This window comes from Melanerpes formicivorus, unplaced genomic scaffold, assembly GCF_026170545.1.
Source record: "Melanerpes formicivorus ecotype bairdi unplaced genomic scaffold, bMelFor1.0.p_v2 SCAF_15, whole genome shotgun sequence".
In the NCBI taxonomy this organism is placed as follows: domain Eukaryota; kingdom Metazoa; phylum Chordata; class Aves; order Piciformes; family Picidae; genus Melanerpes; species Melanerpes formicivorus.
In genome coordinates, this window is record NW_027142367.1 from 15769897 (window position 1) to 15793706 (window position 23810).

At 46.1% G+C, this 23810-nt stretch overlaps 1 protein-coding gene across 1 annotated transcript in view; it reads left to right on the forward strand.

Annotated features, from left to right (window-relative positions):
• Positions 1-23810, forward strand: part of DOK6 (docking protein 6) — a 276783-nt gene that overhangs the window by 183363 nt on the left and 69610 nt on the right. Inside the window, exon 5 of the mRNA XM_068147758.1 lies at positions 1982-2171. Within this exon, the coding sequence (XP_068003859.1) occupies positions 1982-2171 (190 nt within the window). The remainder of the gene's footprint in view (positions 1-1981; positions 2172-23810) is intronic.

Sequence of the window (23810 nt, forward strand, 5' to 3'; positions counted from 1 at the left end):
AGTTCTGTGTGCCACAGGACAGGAAAGACATTGAAGTGCTGGAGGGTGTCAACAGAAGAACAGCAAGGCTGGTGAGGGGCTTGGAGGGCATCGTACAAGGAGTATCTGCGGGTGCTGGGGTTTTTTAGTGTGGTGAAGAGAAGGCTGAGGGGAGATTTCATTGTTCTCTACAGCTCCCTGAAAGGATATTGGAGTGAGGCTGGTCTCTTCGCCCAAGGAACCAGCAGTAGTATGAGAGGAAATGGGCTGCAGTTGTACCAGGAGAGGCTTAGGTTGGAGGTGAGGAAAAATTTCTTTGCTGCAAGAGTGGTGAGGGGTTGGAAGAGTCTGCCCGGGGAGGTGGTGGAATCACCCTCCCTGCAGGTGTTCAGAAAGCTGTGGTGCTTCAGGATAGAGTTTAGTGGTCATGGCAGCTGGGTTAGCGTTGGACTCGATGATCTTGAAGGTCTTCTCCAACCTTAGAGATTTTATGATCCTATGATAAGTTACCTTGTTTATCACTCCAGCAGTCACTGATCCATACTCCCATGTGTGAGCCCTTCCATCACATTAGGTGAGGCCTGAGCCCAACAGACTTCACTGAGAAGTAGGAGAAATTCTTTGGAGTGCTCTCTGCATCACCTGCCAATCTATTTGTGCTGCATGTCACAAGGTTTTACAGAGCACTGAGAATTTCACACTTGGGACCTTAGTCATAAAATGAAACTTTTAGGGCTAACACCCCTTTGTGTGATTAATGAGAACTGGCACTTGAGAGAAGAGGTTGAATGGCTGTGAGACTGAGTGGATCAATTGGGGAGTCATTAATGGGAGAAAATTGAATTGGCTGTAGCAGAATAACATTGGGGATGACAAGTTTGCTTAGAGCTCTGCAGGGTGGAAATTCTTAACTGCTCACCCAGCAGTTTCCTGCTACTGTTAATTCCTTAGCCAAACTTTTGCTTCTCACACACTTCTCACATTCTATATGAGCTCACTAATCTGCAATAATTTCACCAAGTTGCCAGAAAGGCATGTATAAATATATCAAATGTCTAAAAAATGGAGACATGGACCTGATGGAGTGGGGCCGGAGGAGAGCCATGAAGATGATCAGGGGGCTGGAGCACCAGTCTTAATGAGGACAGGATGAGGGAGGTGGACTGGTTCAACCTGGAGAAGAGAAGGTTCCATGGAGACCTAAGAGCAGCCTTCCAGTACCTGAAGGAAGGCTCTTAATAGAGAATCATTGTTATTTTAAAGAGTCATGGAGTTTAATGTGAGGTTAAAACTGGGGTTGTTCAGCCTGGAGAGGAGAGGGCTCTGAGGAGATCTAATAGTGCCCTTCCAGTACCTGAGGGGGGCTACAATTAGGATGGAGAGGGACTGTTTCCAAAAACCTGTAGTGATAGGATGAGGGGCAATGACTTCACATTGGAGAAGAGCAGATTTAGATGGGCTGTTAGGAACAAGTTCTTTATTATGAGAGTGGTGGAACACTGGATCAGGTTGCCCAGAGAAGTGGTTGGGGCCCCGTCCCTGGAGATACTCAAGGTGAGGCTCAACAGGGCTCTGGGCAGCCTGATACAGTGGAGGATGTCCCTGCTGAGTGCAGGGGGTTGGACTAGATAGCCTTGGGAGGTCCCTTCCAACCCAGACCATTCTGTGATTCTGTGATTTGAGTTAAGCTGCTGGGGACACTGTCAGAGGGCTGTGCAGATCGTCTGTGAAAGATGTTTCTGTCTGCTGCATTATTTATAATGAAAAGGAAATGAAGGGAAATGAAATGAAGATTCTCTCCTCTCTTAAGCTTTTCATGTGCACTAGCAAGGCTTTATGGATATCAGTGGATCCCCACCTCTGTTCAACACTACAAATTTCATGTTGCTTTCTGGACCATCAGAAAATGAAGATTTAATTGCATTGGTTTTTGTTCCCCAGGGTAATTTCTTGTTTCGACTGACAATGATTTGGTTTGTTGGTTTTCTTTTTCATTTTCCAGAACGATTCAATGTGTACCTTATGCCTACACCAAATTTAGACATCTATGGAGAATGTACAATGCAGATCACACATGAAAACATCTATCTCTGGGACATCCACAATGCCAAGGTCAAGCTGGTCATGTGGCCTCTGAGTTCCTTGAGGAGATATGGCCGCGACTCGACATGGTTCACCTTTGAATCTGGAAGGTAAGAGCCAAGCAAAAGCAGCAAGAAGAAGATCACAGAATCATAGAATTGTTAGAGTTAGAAGGAACCTCAATCATCATCTAGTTTCAACCCCCCTGCCACAGGCAGGGACACTTTGCACTACATCAGGTTGTTCAGAGCCACAGCCAGCCTGGCCTTAAAAACCTTCAGGAATGAGGCTTCCACCACCTCCCTGGGTAACCAGTTCCAGTGTCTCACCACCCTCATGGGGAAGAACTTCTTCCTAACATCCAATCTGAATCTACCCACTTCTAGTTTTGCTCCATTCCCCCCCAGTCCTACCACTACCTAAGACCCTAAAAAGTCCCTCAGCAGCTCTCTTGTAGCCCCTTTCAGATGCTGGAAAGCCACAACAAGGTCTCCTTGGAGCCTTGTTTTCTCCAGACTGGAGAACCCTAACTTGGGAAGCAGTCTGATGGGTCAGATTAGCCTCTCATGGTAAAGACAGATGCAATCCAGGATGAACATGAGCCTGCAGTGTGCCCAGGCAGTCAGGAGGGCCAATGGCATCCTGGCCTGCATCAAGAACAGTGTGGCCAGCAGGGGTAGGGAGGTCATTCTGCCCCTGTACACTGCACTGGTTAGGCCACACCTCGAGTCCTGTGTCCAGTTCTCGGCCCTTCAGTTTAGGAAGGAGGTTGACTTGCTGGAACGAGTCCAGAGAAGGGCAACGAAGTTGGTGAGGGGTTTGGAACACAAGCCCTATGAGGAGAGGCTATGGGAGCTGGGGCTGCTTAGCCTGGAGAAGAGGAGCCTCAGGGGTGACCTTATTGCTCTCTACAACTACCTGAAGGGAGGTTGTAGACAGGCAGAGGTTGGTCTCATCTCCCAGGCAGCCAGCACCAGAACAAGAGGACACAGTCTCAGGCTGCGCCAGGGGAGGTTCAGGCTAGAGGTCAGGAGGAAGTTTTACACAGAGAGAGTGATTGCCCACTGGAATGGGCTGCCCGGGGAGGTGGTGGAATTGCCATCACTGGAGGTGTTCAGGAGGAGACTTGACAGGGTGCTTGGTTGCATGGGTTAGTTGATTAGGTGGTGTTGGATGATAGGTTGGACGCGATGATCTTGAAGGTCTCTTCCAACCTGGTCTATTCTATTCTATTCCCACTGTTAAATGTTACTTTGCAATATATTCAACCCAGGGTTTGAAATGAATTTTAATATATATCTTAGCTCTAAAATGAGCTTAAACTCCCTCTGACTTCTATTTAACTCTGCTTGAATTGTCACTCTTAAGTTTTCTGAGTCTAACCATGCTTAAACACTGCTAGGGTATAATTTGGGTGCTTTTGATGTAGGAGAAATGAATTCTGGATCATGGAAAGGGCTCATCACCCCATGTGAACAGAATAACTTCTGTTGCAGCAGATATTACTCTTTTTTGGATGTTCCTGATGACTGATTGCCACCCTAGAGTATAATTGCAAGCAGGAGTACAGAGAACATTGTGAACCCATAAAAAGGGCAGCTCTTCTTTTCTGCCTGCAGTTTTAATCCTCATTGCCATTTCCATCCTCCAGATCAGTCATAAATGGAGCTCTGTTTTGCCTCAATTTTGGCTCTTTTGACTACATTTACAGAATACAGAATTAACCAGGTTGGAAAATACCTTTTGAGGTCATTGAGTCCAACCTATCACCCAACATCATCTGATCAACTAAACCATGGCACTAACTGCCTTATCCAGTCTCCATGTGTGTGAGGAAGACTCCATGTGCCTGAAGGGATCCTACAGAAAGGCTGCAGAGGGACTTTTCATGAGGGTGTCTAGGGACAGGACAAGGGGGAATGGGTTGAAGCAGAGGGAGAGCAGGGTTAGACTGGAGCTGAGGAAGAAGTCTCCCAGTACAAGCATGGAGAGACTCTGGACTAGGCTGCCCAGAGAGGCTGTGGATGCCTCCTGCCTGAGGGTGTTGAAGGCCAGGTTGGCTGAGGCCTTGAGCAGCCAAGTCTAGTTGAGAGGTGTCCCTATCCATAGTGGGGTAATTGGAGTAAATGATCTCTGAGGTCTGTTCTAACCTATGCCATTCTATGATTCTTACAGATGAGATTTAGCACTCAATTCATAGCTACTTATGCTGCTGTCTGAATGTCATCATCCCTTACCATCCATGGACCATGCAATCTGATGCAAAGTGGATTGTTTCCATGTGTTTTATCGTCATGAGCTATCTCTGCCTTGAGCTGTCATAATTTATTGTCTTTGATCTGAATCCTCCCTTTTACTTGCTTGGGAGAGCTTCATCTGTCTGATTTGGAAATGCACAAAGACTAGATTTAGACTGGTAGAAAAATGCAGAGGTAAAAATGAGGACTAGAGAAAAGTCAATATCTTCAATAGCATCTGAAGACTATCTAGGGCCCCAGTGATGCTCATTTTAAAGTCTGTTGTTGATTTGTTTGGGGTTTTACTTTTTAATCAGCCTCTTTCCCATCTTTCTGAACAGAATCTGTTTTGTCCTTTGATCTGCTACTACCTTAATACAGTAAATTCCTGACACATGCTGTCCCATCAAAACTGAAGCACTCATCCATGTTTTATGAGGCTGCTACTCAGTGAAAGTGTTGTTGCTTTAATTTTCCCCTCAGGCTTAAATATTAAATGTAGACAATTGCTTCAAAGGAAATAATTTGAAATAGCTTCTTACTTTTTATTGGGCTTTAGCAGCTCTGCCATATATGAGGTTTGCATGAACATTAAGAGCTCCATTACATATATTTATTATCCACCCTCAGTTTTGACATTTTGTTTGAGAAAACAAATCCCTCCCTATAAAATCAATGCACAAATCCATGAAGAGATCCAGTGATAAATAAGTGCATCAAAATTAAGCTTTCATAGTATCATAGTGTCATTGAGGGTTGGAAGGGACCACAAGGATCATCTAGTTCCAACCCCCCTGCCATGGGCAGGGACACCCCACGCTAGATCAGCCTGGCCAGAGCCTCAGGGAATCAAATGTATCTCTTAATACATGTGTTGCTTTGCATTGAAATGGACTATGGATTCAGATGTAGAAGTCTAAACTGGTCTCTTGTCTAATGAAATGCAATAGCTGCACAATTTGGATGATGGCTAAAATATGGGAGGACTGAACACAGATTATTTGGAACTGTCAGCTTTTTCTGGTTAGCTTTGCACTGGGTTGTTGTTTGTAAATGTGTATCTTGGCACTGCCTATGAAGTTAGACCCATCCTTATTTTTCATTATTTAGTGAGCCTACAACAGTAAATATTTATTGCACAGCAATTTACTTAATGTCTTGGGTTTATAGAATGGTTTGGGTTTGAAGGGACCCTAAAGACCATCTCCTCCGTCACTGGCAGAAACACGTTCCACTAGCCCAGCTTGCTCAAGGCCTCATCCAACCTGGCCTTGAACTCCTCCAGGGAATAGGCTTCCATGACCTCTTTTGGCAACCTGGTCCAGTGTCTCATCACCCTCACTGTAAATTTGTGTCCTTTCCTCTTCAAACTCTGCTGAGACTTGGGGGAAGCTCGGTTTTGTGTGGCTTTGTTTGATGCTGGATGGAGAGATTCTCATTATTGAAGTACTTGATTAGGGCTAATCCCATGCAATCTATTCCATCGATCAGAAAACAGCAATTCCCAACGATGCCAGGCACTGCAGGAGCTTTGTCCTGATTAAAACTGTCCATCTGACACAGGAATTCAGAGCACCTGAGGAGCCCAGCAGTTCTTTTTCTGAGAATTAGGCTTTCCACCTGACCAGCTTCAGATTGGCTTGGGGAGGTTTAATGTTAATGAGTCCCTTACTTTATGAATATGTGTAATGTGTTCAGACACCTCCTTCTGAAGACTTGGAGTATTGGCTGTGTTGGAGACACTGTGCCTAAGAATGCAGCTGACCTGTACAAGTGCACTTGGTTCTCTTCCACCATTTGGAACTGCTGCTCCACAGATGTAGACATTAGTCCTTGACTATCTCTGATTTGTGCTGATGATCAGAGGGCTGGAGCTCCTGCTTCTATGAGTACAGGCTGCGAGAATAGAATAGAATAGAATAGAATAGAATAGAATAGAATAGAATAGAATAGAATAGAATAGAATAGAATAGAATAGAATGGAATGGAATGGAATGGAATGGAATGGAATGGAATGGAATGGAATAGAATAGAATAGAATAGAATAGAATAGAATAGAATAGAATAGAATAGAATAGAATAGAATAGAATAGAATAGAAGTAGAATTAGAATAGGATAGGATAGAATAGGAGTAGGATAGGATAGGATAGGATAGGATAGGATAGGATAGGATAGGATAGGATAGGATAGGATAGGATAGGATAGGATAGGATAGACCAGACCAGGTTGGAAGAGACCTTCAAGATCATTGCATCCAACCTATTGTCCAACCCACCTAATCAACTAAACCATGCAACCAAGCACCCTATCAAGTTGGGGTTGTTCAGTCTGAAGAAGAGAGGGCTCCAAGGAGACCTTATTGTGGCCTTCCAGTATCTGAAGGGGGTCTACAAGAAAGCTGAGGAGGGACTTTTTAGGATGTCAGGTAGTGATAGATGGGATTAAGGGGAATGAATCCAAGCTAAAGCAGTGGAGATTTAGATTAGACATTAGGAAGAAGTTCTTCCCCATAAGGATGGTGAGATGCTGGAACAGGTTGCCCAGGGAGGTTGTGGAAGCTGCATCCCTGGATGTTTTTCAGGCCAGGCTGGATGTGGCTCTGAGCAACCAGATCTAGTGTGAAGTGTCCCTGCCCAGGGTAGGGGGGTTGGAACTGCATGATCTTTGAGGTTCCTTCCAACGCTGTCAGTTCTGTGATTCTGTGAATGTGAGGTCACAGAAATGGCAAGTGTTATCCATATGGAAGTGCCCACAGGTACCTTCAGATACCCTCCAAGAAGCATGCCAGAAAAGCAGTAGAACAGTTGTGGATGTAATACCTCCTAGCCCACATCAGATGTGAAGACTCCTGACAGAGTTACAGAGCTCACGTTGTTGATACTACAAAGCAAACAATCCATAACCAAGGCCATAAGCAATGTTTACAGTTCACTTTCTGGAAACTGCAAGAAGCAACAGTTCAAGCTTTCCTTTTAGCAAAACAAACTGGCTGAGGAACCTGTTTAGGAGCATGAGTGGAGACTCTTAAGAATAGAAGGTCAACAGCACCTTTGCTTGCATCAGAAATAGTACAGCCAGCAAGAGTAGGCAACTGGTTGTCTCTCTGTACTTGGCTGCAGTGAGGCCACATCTTGAATTCTGGGTTCAGCTTTCAGTTCCTCACTCCAAGAAGGACAGAAGTACTGGAGCAGGTCTAAAGAAGGACAATGAAGGGTGAAGGGTCTAGAGCACGAGTCTTCCGAGGAGGAGCTAAGGGAAGTGGGATTGTTTAGCCTGGAGAAGAGGAGGCTGAGGAGTGACCTTCTTGCTCTCTACAGCTACCTGAAAAGAGGTTGTAGTGAGGTGACTGTTGGTTTCTTCTCCCCGGTATCAAGCAATAGGACTAGAGGTAATACAATGAGAAAATAAGTTAAGGGGATGGACCGCGGTAGCCCCAGCCAAACTTTGTCAGATACAGAGGGTGGGTTTGTTCTGGAGTTTTGAGAACAGAAGGCGGCACAGATCTTGAATATTGTGTCCATCTGGAATATTATATCCACTTCTAGGCCTTTCAGTTCCTCAGGGAACTGCTTGAAAGAGTCCAGCACCGGGCCATGAAGGTAGACAAAGGAGTGGAACACCCCCTTGTGAAGGCTTAGGGAGCTGGGGCTCTTGAGCTTGGAACAGGGGGGCCTGAGGGGTGCCCTCGTTCATGTTGATAAAGGTGTGCAGTGCAGTGTCAGGAGGAGAGAGCCAGGCTCTGCTCAGGCATGTCCAGTGACAGGACAAGGGGCCATGGGTGCAAAGCTGGAGCAGAGGAGGTTTCACTGGAGCCCTGGAGCAGGCTGCCCAGAGAGGTTGTGGAGTCTCCTTCTCTGGAGACTTTCAAACTCTCCTGGATGTGTTCCTGTGTGACCTGCCCTGGGTGATCCTGCTCAGGCAGGGGGGTTGGACTGGATGATATCTAGATGCCCCTTCCAACCCCTAACATTCTGTGATTCTGTGAAATCCATGGCATGCTGCTTTTTATGAGCTGTATTTTCTAGCACTTCGTAGACAAGACAGTGAAACTCAAACCATCTCAACCAATTTCTGAGTTTATTCACACTGTGCATTCAGAGAAATTCATTGAACTACACCCAAGTATTGCTTCTTTATTCACCTTAGACTTTGGGTTTTTAAGTCATCAGAGAAAATCTAATGACATGTGATATTCTCTGTCATGTCTAAGACCTGGAATCTGTTTCTTTCTTTGAGCTCCAGCACTATGGGGAGGTGACATAAGAATTGCTCCACATTTTTTTTTCCCTTTATGCAACCCAGGACTGACACCAGCATTTTCTCACTTCTAGATACACAGATGCTGGGGGTATCTGAAGCAGAAAGTTCAGTGTTTGCTTCAGGCACTACAGCTGACTGAAATTTTTCATTTGTTTATCAGTCCTCTGTGGTGATGAAATGTATTAGTCAATTAACCCTTAAAGCTAAGCCACAGCAAACATCCTCTTTTTCCCTTCTGTAGGCAGAGGCATGCTATTTTTGTTTCTCATGAGAGTGTTGCTAGTGCTTGGACTTGATCTTAAAGGTCTCTTCCAACAAAATCGATTCTATGACTTCATACACTAATCACAGAATGGCTCAGGTTGGAACAGACCTCAGCTCATCTACTGCAACCTCCCTGCCGTGGGCAGGGACACCTCTCCACTAGGCTTGGCTGCTCAAGGCCTCCACCAGCCTGGGCTTGAACACCCCCACAAGCTCCCTATTCCAGAGTCTCACCACCCTTGTACTAAAAAACTTCCTAAGCTTCCATCTAACCCTGTTATCCCTCAGCTTCAAACCATTCCCTCTTGTCCTGTTGCTACACACCCTTATGAAAAGGTCTCTCTCCAGCCTTCCCTTCAGGTATTGGAAGGAAGCTCTTAGGTCTCCCTGGAGTCTTCTCTAGGCTGAACAACCCCAGCTCCTTCAGCCTGTCCCCATAGCAGGATCTTAAAAGTCTCTGCCAACAAAATGAATTCTGCAATTGCATGACTTCATACACTAATGCACAGATCCAGCCAGGCCTGTACCTTCCTGAAGGGAAGCTTTCAGTTCCTGATTGCTGGTGGATTATCTAAATTATGGATGAAGTTTCTAATAGGTTTATGGTAGAATTATAAATCATGTATTATAAATCATTCCAAATATCATTCTAAATCATAAGCTTGTGGAATTTAGAAGTCACTTTTTGGCTGAGCAGCGATATGTGCACTCACGTGCAGCTGCAATAAATAGTCCCCACCATCAGAGGACATAATGATGCTGGAGTGAGGCCAGAGGGCCACAAAGATGATCCAAGGTCTGGAGCACCTGTGCTGTGGGGTTAGGTTGAGGGAGCTGGGGGTGTTCAGTCTGGAGAAGAGAAGATTCCAGGAGGATCTCAGAGCTGTTTTCCAATAGCTGAGGGAATCCCACAGGAAGGCTGCAGAGGGACTTTTCATGAGAGTATATAGAGTGAGGACGAGGGGGAATGGTTTGAAGCTGGGGGAGAGTAGGGTTAGACTGGATCTTAGGGAGAACTTCTTCAGTACAAGGGGTGGTAATACTCTGGAATAGGCTGCCCAGAGAGGTTGTGGATGCTTCCTCCCTGGGGTTGTTCAAGGCCAGGCTGGCTGAGACCTTGAGCAGCCAAGTCTAGTTGAGAGATGCCCCTGACCATAGTGGGGTGTTTGGAGTAGACGATCCCTGAGGTCCCTTCCAACCTAAGCCATTCTATGATTCTTACAGATGAGATTTAGCACTTAAATCATAACTAGTTATGCTGGTATCTCAATATCATCTTCCCTTAGACCATGGTGGTGAGACTCTGGAATAACCTGCCATGGGAGGTTGTGGATGCCTCCTCCCTGGGGCTGTGGAAGGCCAGGTTGCATGAGAATATTTTAGAATAAACCAAACCAGGTTGGAAGAGACCTTCAAGATCATCATGTCCAACCCATCAACCAATCCAACCCACCTAAACAGCTAACCCATGGCACCAAGCACCCCAGCAAGTCTCCTCCTGAGCACCTCCAGTGACAGCGACTCCACCACCTCCTTGGGCAGCCCATTCCAATGGGCAATCACTCTTTCTGTATAGAACTTCTTCCTAACATCCAAGCTGAACCTCCCCTGGTGCAGCCTGAGACTGTGTCCTCTTGTTCTGGTGCTGGCTGCCTGGGAGAAGAGACCAACCTCTGCCTGTCTACAACCTCCCTTCAGGTAGTTGTAGAGAGTGATAAGGTCACCCCTGAGTCTCCTCTTCTCCAGGCTGAGCAATCCCAGCTCCCTCAGCCTCTCCTCATAGGGCTTGTGTTCCAAACCCCTCACCAACTTCACTGCTCTTCTCTGGACTCGTTCCAGCAAGTCAACCTCCTTCCTAAACTGAGGGGCCCAGAACTGGACACAGGACTCGAGGTGTGGCCTAACCAGTGCAGTGTACAGGGGCAGAATGACCTCCCTGCTCCTGCTGGCCACACTGTTCTTGATGCAGGCCAGGATGCCATTGGCCCTCTTGGCTGCCTGGGCACACTGCAGGCTCATGTTCAGAGGTTTTGAGCAATGATGTCTAGTTGTGAGGCATCCCTGCCCATGGTGGAGAAATCGGAGTGGCTGTCTAAGGTCCCTTCCAACCTGAGCCATTCTACGATTTATCATATGACATAAATGTTAGCTTAGAGCTCGGAGTATCCCACACTGGAAAGTTAGGTTTGGTAGGATCTTTTCCTTCTTTTGTACCTTTGTGGTATTTTCAAAAGGCTAATTACCCATGATGGGAATTTCCTGTTGCTTTGTTTTATCTCTTTTCTTACCGCCTCTACCCGTTTTGCTCGCTTTCTTTCACCAAGCAGCATGTCCTGCTAAAAGCTGAAAATAGCTTTAAAAAAAGAAATGTCTTCTTCTTTATTTTTATTTTTTTCCCACAGTAATCACATACCTCAATTTGAGGAAGAGTGGCATTTTTACCACTGAAAAGGTTTAATTAGTTCCTGGTATTTAGCAGTGCCAAGGTTATCCTCTGATACTTTGCAATTGTAGTTCCATTCCTACTTTTTTTTTTTTTGTCATAGTATCATAGTATCAGTCAGGGTTGGAAGGGACCACAAGGATCATCTAGTTCCAACCCCCCTGCCATGGGCAGGGACACCCCACACTAGATCAGGCTGGCCAGAGCCTCGTCCAGCCTGGGCTTAAACACCTCCAGGGATGGGGCCCCAACCACCTCCCTGGACAACCCATTCCAGGGCTTCACCACTCTCATGGGGAAGAACCTCCTCCTCACATCCAGCCTGAATCTCCCCACCTCCAGCTTCATCCCATTCCCCCTAGTCCTATCACTCCCTGAGATCCTGAGAAGTCCTTCCCCAGCCTTCCTGTAGGCCCCCTTCAGATACTGGAAGGCCACAATGAGGTCACCTGGGAGCCTTCTCTTCTGCAGACTGAACAGCCCCAACTCCTTCAGTCTGTCCTCATAGGAGAGGTGCTCCAGCCCTCTGATCATCCTCGTGGCCCTTCTCTGGACACCTTCCAGCACCTCCACATCCCTCTTGTAATAGGGGCTCCAGAACTGGAGGCAGTACTCCAGGTGGGGTCTCACCAGAGCTGAGTAGAGGGGGAGGATCACCTCCCTCGACCTGCTGGCCACACTTCTCCTGATGCAGCCCAGGATCTGATTGGCTTTGCAGGCTGCAAGTGCACACTGAGAGCTCATGTTGAGCTTTTTGTCCACCAGCACCCCCAAGTCTCTCTCCTCAGGGCTGCTTTCCAGCCAGTCACTGCCCAGCCTGGATTTGTGCCTGGGTCTTGACCTGGAATAAGTTCTCTGTTAACTGAGTCACTTAAACCCTACTTTAAAAACAGCAATTGTGTGTTTGAACTCATCTACAGGACTCAGGTTTCAATCATGGTACCTAATCTAAGTACTCTTTTATTGGCAGAAACTAATGTGGGGCATTTTAAGTGATTCCCAAAGTGCTCACTGAATTTTCTCACTGCCAAGGCTCCTCTCAGACTGCTCTAGCCTTGGTAAGTCAGAAAGAGTCCCACTGAAACTGAGAGAACCTTGCAGTTCTCCATGGTGTAAGTGAGTATGACAGAGAGAGGACTGGATTGCATACAAGCTTCTTTAACTGAAATTTCTCCAGTACCTTCTAAAGTGTTCTGCTTTTTGTTTTTCACTTCTTGGTTTGAAAATTCATCCATGATACAGACACCTGCAAATCATTTTCTTCAGCTGACAAGTAATACCTGAGTCATTACATTTAGCTCTGAAAGCTCTGGTTTGCATAGATTCATAGAATGGTTTGGGTTAGAAAGGATCTCAAAGATCACCCAGTTCCATATTCCCTGCCATGGGCAAAGACATCTTCCACTAGCCCATGTTGCTCAAGCTCTCAGCCAACCTGGCCTTGAACACCTCTGGGGAGTAGGCTTCCATGACCTCCTTTGGCAACCTGTTCCAGGGTCTCACCATCCTCACTGCAAAGAATTTCTTCCTAACCTCCAGTCTAAATCTGCCCTCCTTGAGGTTCAATCCATTCCCTCTCATCCTGTCACTACAGGCCCTAGCAAAAATCCCTTCCAGGCTTACTTGTAGGTTCCCTTCAGGTACTGAGAGACTGCTCTAAGATCTCCCCTCAGCCTTCTCTTTTCCAGACTAAACAGCCCTGCCTCCCTCAACTGCTCCTCATAGCAGATGCCCTCCAAACCCCTCTCCAGCCTCATTGCTCTTCTCTGGACACACTCCAGCACCTCAGTGTCTTTCTTAGCCTGGACTCCCAAGATTTAATTTTGAGGCCAGCCATTGTTTTTGCTTTCAGCTGGCTTTCTATCCCCACTTGAGCCCAGAAGATTCATAACTTCCCTACCACCTTTTAGCTGTCCCCTGTCCATGTGTATGCTCTGCTGTAAGCATGCATTATGGGATTAATATTCCTGATGCTGAACGTGAATAATGAGGTTATTGCTGAGTAATGTGAAAGCAAAGAAGCAGCAGATGAAATCTTCATAATTCTTAATCACATTAGGATTCACTCCTTGTTTCAACTCTACACTTTGACCTCTGAATCCCACAGTGAACATTAGCAATCATTAATCTCACGTGACACTTCTCAAAGACTTGAGATGCCTCAGTAGTGTTTTCTTTTCTCTCTGAGGGTCATAATAACATTTAACCTACTTCAGGGAGGTACAGGAGGACTGAAATATCCTGGATTTGAAAAGCAAAACAATAAAAGTATCCCATGTGGGGGGGGGGGGGGGAGGGTGAGGGGTGTGGAGGGGGGTGGAGAGAAGAAAGATCAGGAAAGCTCAGAAACTCACCTATCCAAAATGTTAATCTATTTCACAGTGTCCTTCATATTTTATATCAATACCCTTTGCAATAAGAGCCAGAGTGTCTGTTTGAGCAGTTAAATACTGTTTCATCTCTCCCCCAGCAAGCCTATTTGCATGAGATAATTAAAATTGCTGAAACAGGGCACCTAATTATCCATACAGGCAGGGGAAGAGTGTTAACCACCTCGCAAAGGGCAATCCAGAAGGCCACATTTTTCACAAGAGAACCAACCAGCCAGGCAGCAAGAGTGCTAAGCACAAAGAAATCTTCCTTTACTCCAAAGCTTAGGAATGTAGCATCATTGATTGAGGAGGATGAGGTTGGATGTATCCTCTGTGCTGCTGCTGTGTTCTGTGCAGACGTAGAAGGAAGTAATCAACATGCAAAGACAGGAATTTGCACAACAAATGAGCTTTGTTCATGAGTATATAGGAAGCTATGCAAGCCCTTGCTTGCAGACACACATATGGAGCACTGCAGAAGCATAAAAGGGCTTTTAAACTGTTCAAGTCAGGAGCTGTGGTTCCTGTGCTTCAGCTGGCACATAGGTTTATCCTAAAGGTCATTCTAGTGTCTGAACAGTTGTCTCTCGTATGTTGCACATGGAAAAATGCAGTAGAAGCTTTATTTTACTCTCTGTCTTTGGACTTGGTTATACTGAAATCATGCTGAGTACAGCAAATGGATGTGGTCCTGTGCTACCTGCTCTAGGTGGAGCTGTTCTAGGAGAGGGATTGGGCTAGATGATCTTCAGAAGTCCCCTCCAACCCCTACTATTCTGTGATTCTGTGACAGCTTGACTATTGTTGACTTCTTGTGAGTTGAGAAAGCTGCTTTATCAGGCTGGTCTTGCAAGGTTTGCCTAATACCTGCCTATTTCTCTCTTTCCTTTCAGATAGTGTCAAGTCATTATTCTCACAAATAGTAAACTCACTTATAAAATATCTATTGGCATCTTTTTGTTTAACTTCACCAAGCTTCAGCTTTTCTGAAAGATGAAGATACTCAATAACTTCATAGAATGGTCTGGGTTGAAAGCAAAGGTCATCCAGTCCAACCCCTTCTGCAGTCAGTAGGGACATCCTCCACTGGACCAGGTTGCACAGAGCCCTGTTGAACCTCACCTTGACTATCTCCAAGGATGAGGCCTCAACTACCTCCCTGGGCAACCTGTTGCAGTGTTCCAGCACCCTCATGGTGCAGAACTTGTTCCTAACATCCATTCTAAATCTCCTCTTCTCTCATTTCAAACCATTGCCCCTTGTCCTACCACTGCAGGCCTTTGGAAACAGTCCCTCTGCAGCCTTCTTGTAGAACCCTTGATGTACTGAAAGGTTGTTATTAGGTCTCCCTGGACTTTCCATAAGGTGTCTAGTGACAGGACAAGGGAGAATGATTTTAAGGTGAGGAAGAGTAGGGCTAGATTGGATCTTAAGAAGTTGTTCTGCAGTGTGAGGGTGGTGAGACTCTGGAATAGGTTGCCCAGACAGCTTGTGGATGCCTTCTTCCTGGGGGTGTTCAAGGCCAGGTTGGATGAGGTCTTGAGCAGCCAGGTCTAGTGGAGAGGTGTCCCTGCCCATGGTGGGGAAGGTGGAATAGATGATCTCTAAGGTCCCTTCCAATCTAAGCCATTCTATGATTCTATGAAGTGCTTTTAGCTACTGTGTCCCTCCTCATAACACTTCCTTTCTATCCCAGTAAGTTATTACTATGATTGCACAATTAATAGTGCTGCACTCTGTGGGGTGTGATTTATTTCTGCTGTGAGCAGACATTTGTCACATGTTCTAAAACAGCTTTCCTCTTATTAGAAAGAGGGGAGGGCAAGGCAACATCTAATGGAATTCCTTAGTCTCAGCCGCTCCAAACATCGTTTGATCTCTCTGACTTTTGGGAAGAAAACTCAGTGCAGTGCCATCAGTCACTGAGATGTTTCATCTACTTGATGATCCTGTCAAGAGACACAAAGTAAAATATGACACTGTACTTGCCTGGCTTGCTTGAACCAGTGCAACGCAGCAGATTTTCACCTTTTGATTAGTTTTGGTGGCTTGTTTGTTGTTGGGGTTTTTTCTCTGTCTAGCTTAGGAAATACCCCTCCTTTAAAAGGATGTTTAAAATAAGCACTTAAGCACTTTTTAAAGGCAGTATTTTGGGATCAGTCATGGAATCATAGAACTGTCAGGGTTGGAAGGAACCTCAAGGATCATCTAGTTCCAAACCCCCTGCCATGGGCAGGGACACCTCACACTAGATCAGGTTGCCCAGAGCCACATCCGGCCTGGCCTTAAAAACCTCCAGGGATGAAGCTTCCACCACCTCCCTGGACAACCTGTCCCAGTGTCTCAGCACCCTCATGGGGAAGAACTTCTTCCTAACATCCAATCTGAATCTACCCATTTCTGCTTTGCTCCATTCCCCCAGTCCTATCACTGCCTGACACCTTTAAAGGTCCCTTCCCAGCTTTCTTGTAGCCCCCTTCAGATACTGGAAGGCTACAATAGGGTCTCCTCTGAGCTTTCTCTTCTCTGTGAATGACAGGAGGGAATTTATTTTCCTGCAATGTGGTTCTGTTATGGTTGAAATTTCATCAGGTTCATTACAAAAAGAAACAAAAATTATCATCCCTGATTGCCATCCTGCATTCATTAGCATGTAGCATTTGAAAACTCAACAAAAGAATTGAAATTGTTTGACCATAAGTTTCATTTGCTGTCAGGCATGGTCTTGAAGGGCAGAAAATGTGATAGTTTCAGTGATGATTCAGTGGAAAAGCCTGCACTTCTTTCAGATGATTACTGAGGGTGCCAAACCTTTATTTAATGAAAGAAGAGGTTGGATCATCTGTATTGCTGCTGACTTACTTATTTGAGAGTGCTGTCAGTGCCACCAGGAAATAAAAAGTGGCAGCAGCATTGCAAGCCAGCACTGGTCTGGACAGGACCAGGGAACTGTAGTATCATGGAATAGGTTGGATTGGAAGTGACCTTTAAACATCACCTGCAGTAAGCAGGGACATCCCTAACTAGGTCAGGCTGTTCAGAGCTTTGTCCGTCCTGCCCTTGAATGTTTCCAGGGATGAGGCTTCTACCACCTCTCTGGGAAACTTGTATCAATGTTTCACCACTCTCAGCATAAAAAATGTCTGCTTTTTGGGTAGTCTAAATCTCTCCTTGTTTTTTTTTAGTTTAAAAACACCACCCCTTGCCCTGTTGCAACAGGGCCTGCTATAAAGGTTGTCCCAGTCTTTCCTGTAGGCCACTTTAAGTATTGAAAGGCTGCAATAAAGTCTCTCTGGAGCCTTCTCCAGGCTGAACAACCTCAACCCTCTCAGCCTTTCTTCACAGATCCTGCCTCTGACCAATTTTGTGGGTCTCCTCTGGGCTCCCAATGTGTTCCAGTCTTTCTTGTTCTGAGGACACAGTACTGCAGGTGAGGTCTCAGTATAGAGGAATGGAGTGACAGGATTGCCTTTTTTGATGTGTTGGCCACAGGAATGAGCAATGCTAGAGCTCTTCTGTGCACACATTGGAAAGCAGGGAGACCAGCTTGCTGGGAAACAGGGGAACTACCTTGATGTGACTTAAAGAAACACAAGGGACTGATGAAAACAGGAGGGAGGATGTAGGAGATGGTGTAGGCAGAATGACCCAAGGACATGGAATAGGGGGAGATAGCATTAGAAACAGGGTGGCCAGCAGGGGCAGGGGGGTGGTCAATGCCTGTACTGGACACTGGTGAGGCTGCACCTGGAGTATTGTGTTCAGTTCTGGGCCCCTCACTGAAAGAAGGATATCGAGGGGTTGGAGTGTGTCCAGAGAAGGGCAATGAGGCTGGAGAAGGGCCTGGGGCACCTGGCCTATGAAGAGAGTCTGAGAGAGCTGGGGTTATTCAGTCTGGAGGAGAGGAGGCTGAGGGGAGAGCTTGTTGCTGTCTACAAATACCTGAAGAAAGGTTGGAGCAAGGAGGGGGCAGCCTCTTCTCCTTGGTGGCAAGTGACAGGGCTAGAGGAAATGGTTCCAAGCTGCACCAGGGTAGGTTTTGGCTGGATATTAAGGAATATTTCTTCACTGAAAGGGTCCTCAAACATTGGAATGATCTGCCCAGGGCAGTGCTGGAGTCACCATCCCTGGAGGTGTTTAAGCAGCCTTTGGACCTGGCATGTAGGGACATCGTTTAGTGGTGATCCTTCAGTGTTGGGTTGAAGGTTGAACTGGATGAGCTTGGAGGTCTCTTCCAAGCAAAGCCACTCTCTGATTCTGTGAAATAGGAATGTAGTGCTGAAAATGCATGGGCTGGTAAGACAGAAAAAGATAGAGAGGGACTTCTGAGTCAAAGCAAAAGAGAGCTGACTTTCTGATGGAGCACTGCAGCAGCTTTTGGAATGTGGGTAGCAAAAAGTAGGAAGAAGATCCTGGATGGCACTTGTGCTTTGTACTGACAGATGTTGACAGCACCACGTCAGATAATTCATTTCACAGGTATTTTGCCTTTTTATAGGAGGCTTCTTTAAGCCCCATTGTACCAATTCCTGAGAGAGGATTGGCTCTCAGCTTTAGAACCACAGATTAAATGGAGGGCAGCCAAGAAAAAAGTGTTCAGTGCATTGTGGAAGTAGTGTCAAATGGCTGATAAAAAGGGACCATCAGAGAAATTAGAGCAGAAATAGTAATACACAGAAATAGAAATGGATATTAGCATTTATCTTGAGACTAATATTCTGTGTGTGATGTGAAGGATACCTATAATAGGAGTGTTCCAGAGTGACAAAATGGGGATAGACTTTAAAAAAGTTACTTAGGATATTCCAAATGGTGTTAGTGGCAGAGACAAAATAGCCACAAATGTGCCCAGGCTATTAGGTGTAAATGTCTGGGGAAGGCAAGCTCACCTTTGCTGCATAACAGCCATGAATACCCCTGGTACAGCAGTCTGCATAGAAGGATTTCAGAGACTCATAGAATGGATTGGGTTGGAAGGGACCTCCAAAGGGCATCTAGTCCAAGCTCCCTGCAGTCAACAGGGATATCCTCAACTAGATCAGGTTGCTCACGGCCCTGTTGACCCTCACCTTGAATAGCTCTGGGGATGGGGCCCCAACCCCCTCCCTGGCAACTTATTGCAGTGTTCCAGCAGCCCCATTGTGCAGAACTGGTTCCTAACAGCCAATCTAAATCTGCTCTGCTCTCATTTCAAACCATTGCCCCTCATCCTGTCACTGCAGGCCTCTGCAGCCTTCTTGTAGCCTCCTTCAGGTACTGGAAGGCCATGATTAGGTCTGCCTGAAGCCTTCTGTTCTCCAGGCTGAACAACCTCCAACTCTCAGCCTGTCCTCATAAGGGAGTTTCTCCAGCCCTCTGACCATGGTCATGACATCCTTTCAACGCACTCCAGCAGTTCCTTGTCTGTCTTATACTGGGGGCACCAGAACTGGACACAGGGCTCCATGTGGGGTCTCAGCAGAGCAGTGTAGAGGAGCAGAATCACCTACCTTGTCCTGCTGGTCACACTTCTGTTAATGCAGCCCAGGATACAGTTGCCCTTCTGGAAGCACTAAGACAAGGATATGATACACAAAGTCAGAGCTGGAGTCAGAGGTGCCAGGTGAATGCAGGGCAGATTGTTTGATCAATAACAGCCTTGTTTACAATTGAGGGAACAGGGAGAATCTGTCTGCTTCACTTCTGCCAGGCTTTTGTCAAAGAGGAAGAATTAAAGCAGCATTCCTCTCTAAATGAAATGCCACGTGAACTGGTGGAAGTTCAGTGAGTGTTTGCTGCTTGTGTTGGGCTCTGTGCATTTTCTGTAGCTAGTTTTTGATGTTGTGCTATTCCTGCTATCCAGTTTAGCACTATAGAGGCAATATTTGACCTTTATTTATTTAGAATAAACCAAACCAGGTTGGAAGAAACCTTCAAGATCATCGCGTCCAACCCATCAACCAATCCAACCCACCCAAACAGCTAACCCATGGCATAAAAAAAACCTCCCCTGGTGCAGCTTGAGACTGTGTCCTCTTGTTCTGGTGCTGGTTGGATGGGAGAAGAGATCAACCCTCACCTGGCTACAACCACCTTTCGGGTAGCTGTAAGAGCAATGAGGTCTCCCCTGAGCGTCCTCTTCTCCAGGCTAAGCAACCCCAGCTCCCTCAGCCTCTCCTCACAGGGCTGTGCTCCAGATCCTTCACCAGCTTTGTTGCCCTTCTCTGGGTAAGTTCCAGCAAGTCAACATCTTTCTGGACACAATACTCAAGGTGTGGCCTAACCAGTGCTGAGTACAGGGCAGAATGACTTCCCTTCCCCTTGCCATTGGCCTTCTTGGCCACCTGGGCACACTGCTGCCTCACGTTCAGCCTAATACAGAAACAGAAACAGTTCAGCTCTGACCTTGAAGAGTCAGGAAAGAGGTATCAGAAATGTCACACAAAGGTCTGTCCCTTTGATCTTGCAAAATTTTTTGCCCTCTGGAGCCACTAACTTTAGTTCTGTTTCAGCCACGACAGTGAATAAACATCTAGAATAAACCTCTTGTCTGCAGACATGTCTCGTTAAGGGTTAGACCGGCAACATGGCCTTCAGTAGGGTCTAAAGTTCTTGCTGTCAGCAGCTGAGAGGTGGAGGGTTTTGATTTTCAAAACAGATCCCTGCCTTTTCTCACCCCTGGTGGTTTTGCCTGTCACAGGGGTCGCTGCTGTGGCGAGCTGCCCCCAAGAGTTGACAATCTGCCAGTTTTGAGATTAGCGTTGATGAGTCCTTGTATATCATTAGCATATGTTAATTACTCATTAGTGCATGTATGTAGCATGGTGAGTGTCTCTGAGCAGCCCTGTGTGCCCATAATATTTGCATGTGACATCCTGAAAATTCCTCTGTAGCCACAATGGTCAAAGCAGCAGCTCTCATACCTTGAAGGTGGAGAAAGTGACACTGAAAGACAATAGCAGAAGTCTCCATCATGATAAAATCTGAGTTTACTAAAAATTGCAGAGGGTGGCTGACTATAAATGCTTCAAGTGGCCAAAATGGTTTTGATCCCCTCCTTTTAGTTTAATCTTTAGCTTAAGCGTGATCAGGGTGCTTGACAGGGTGCTTGGTTGCATGGGTTAGTTGATTAGGTGGTGTTGGATGATAGGTTGGACGCGATGATCTTGAAGGTCTCTTCCAACCTGGTCTGGTCTATTCTATTCTATTCTATTCTATTCTATTCTATTCTATTCTATTCTATCAGTTACTTCCAATATTACACAGAATCACTGAATATCTTTGGTTGGAAGAGACCTTCATGATCACCGAGTCCAACCTTCAACCCAGCACTGGAGGTTCACCACTAAACCATGTCCCTAAGTGCCAGGTCCACATGCCATTTAAACACTCCCAAGGATGGTGATTCCAGCAGTGCCCTGGGCAGACCATTCCAATGTTTGAGAACTCTCTCTGTGAAGAAATATTTCCTAACATCCAGCCTGAACCGCCCCTGGTGCAGCTTGAAGCCATTTCTGCTGGTCCTGTGCTTAGCACCGTGGAGAAGAGGCTGCCCTCTCCCTTCAGGTATTTGTAGAGAGCAATGAGGTCTCTCTTCAGCCTCCTCTCCTCTAGACTGAACAACCTCAGCTCCCGCAGACTCTCACAGTATCACAGTATAACTTAGGTTGGAAAGGACCTCTAGGATCATCAAGTCCAACCTAGCAACACAGACCCCATGACTAGACCATGGCACCTCCTCATAAGACGTGTGCTCTAAGCCCTTCACAAGCCTCACTGCCCTTTTCTGGACACACTCCAGCACTTTTATGTCCTTCTTTCAGTGAGAGTCCCAGAACACAATACTCAAGGTGTGGCCTGAGCAGGCTCCTTTACAATAGTGTCCAGTGTCATAGCTTCTAAGCACCCCAAGTGTGGTAGGTTGAAGTTTCCCCCCAGCATTAACTTTGCCAGAGCAACTCAGTTAGAAGCAAATGAAGCTGTATTTACAAGCAAGAACTACACTCTACAATGGAATGCAATGAATATGGACAAAATACACAGGATTTACAATGGTATATAGATATTTACAATTAGCAAACAACAGGAAAACTCCCCTGGTCAGAGACCAGGGAAGCTGTTCCACTGCCCCCCACCCCCTGTCCCAAGAGAGAAAAGGAGCAGAGAGAAAGCAGTGGGTTAGACTTAACTAAACAATTCCTGTAGCCAGGTGGGGGTCAGTCTCTTCTCCCAGGCAACCAGCACCAGAACAAGAGGACACAGTCTCAAACTGCACCAGGGGAAGTTTAGGCTTGAGATGAGGACAAAGTCCTTCACAGAGAGAGTTGTTAGCCATTGGAATGTGCTGCCCAGGGAGGTGGTGGTGTCACCATCCCTGGGGGTCTTCAAAAAGGGATTGAATGTGGCACTTGGTGCCATGTTCTAGTAGTCATGAGGTCTTGGTTGACAGGTTGGATTGGATGATTGTTGAGGTCTTTTCCAACCTTATTGATTCTATGACTCTATGAATGCAGCCAAGGCCAGCTAACACGCAGGCCAATCTCTCCTGAGCAAAGCAAAACAGCAGAGATCAGAAAAGAAGAGAGAACAGCTCATATTATTCTAGATACTTATCCAATAAATTTGTTTAGAATAATCTTTTGGTTTCCTTCTTACACCCAATAGTGATTTGTTTCTATTTTTCTACTTTTCTGCTTGAAATCTGTAACTAAATTTTAAAGGCATAGCCTAAAACCACCACACCACCCCTCAGATATTTAGAGACACTGATCAGATCCCCTCTCAGCCTTCTCTTCTCCAGACAGGGCTCTCAGTCTTGGAATGGATTGAAGTTTGAGGAGGGTGGATTGAGACTGGAAATTAGAAAGAAATTCTTTGGAGTGAGAGAGGTGAGACAGTGGAACAGGTTGCCCAGGGAGGTTGTGGATGCCCCCTCCCTGAAGATGTTTGAGGCCAGGCTGGATGAGATCTTGAGCAACCTGGGCTAGTGGAAGGTGTCCCTGCCAATGACAGTGATCTTCATGGTCCTTTCCAACCCAAACCATTCTATGAATCTGTGAATCTGACCCCAGCTCCCAAGACTTGGAATTTATATAAGCCTCAAAAGTGAGATGAAAACTAATAGGAGAACCCTGATAAGTTAAAAGGTTTCATCAAGAAAATTCAGTGTCTGTAGTTTTTGCAGGCTCTTTATTCTTCTCAGACCCCTGTTTGCCGTTGCTCTGTTTGTTGTACAGCTGTTAACTGGTTGCTTCTGTGCTAAAATGATAATGGATGAGTTCTTGGTTTGTCTTTCACAGAGCTGGTAAGAATGGCTGCTCATCCAAGGCAGTGTTAAATAAGATTTCATCACTATCCACAAGACCTGAGCTTTGCAAATTAAACAGAGTTAATTATCCAACAACCTTTTTGTGTTTGTTCTGTTACTTAAGCTGTCAAAAATGCAAATGTCTTGTGTAGTTCAGAACATGTCAACAATTAGGTTCATTATCCTCTCTTTGTTTTTAATAAATGTGGTTTACTTATTATTTTTAATGAAAATAGGACGGGATCAACAGTCTCCATAAAGTGGATTGGCTTGCATCTATATGCAAGAATGGAGGAGAGGAGACTCAGGGGTGACCTTATTGCTCTCTACAACTACCTGAAGGGGGGTTGTAGACAGGCAGAGGTTGGTCTCTTCTCCCAGACAGCCAGCACCAGAACAAGAGGACACAGTCTCAGGCTGCACCAGGGGAAGTTCAGGCTGGAGGTCAGGAGGAAGTTTTACACAGAGAGAGTGATTGCCCACTGGAATGGGCTGCCCGGGGAGGTGGTGGAATCGCCATCACTGGAGGTGTTCAGAAGGAGACTTGACAGGGTGCTTGGTTGCATGGGTTAGTTGATTAGGTGGTGTTGGATGATAGGTTGGATGCGATGATCTTGAAGATCTCTTCCAACCTGGTCTATTCTATTCTATTCTATTCTATTCTATTCTATTCTATTCTATTCTATTCTATTCTATTCTATGGGCTACATCAGGAGAAGTGTAGCTAGCAGGTCGAGGGAGGTGATCCTCCTCCTCTACTCAGCCCTGGTGAGACCCCACCTGGAGTACTGTGTCCAGTTCTGGAGCCCCTATTACAAGAGGGATGTGGACGTGCTGGAAGGTGTCCAGAGAAGGGCCACAAGGATGATCAGAGGGCTGGAGCACC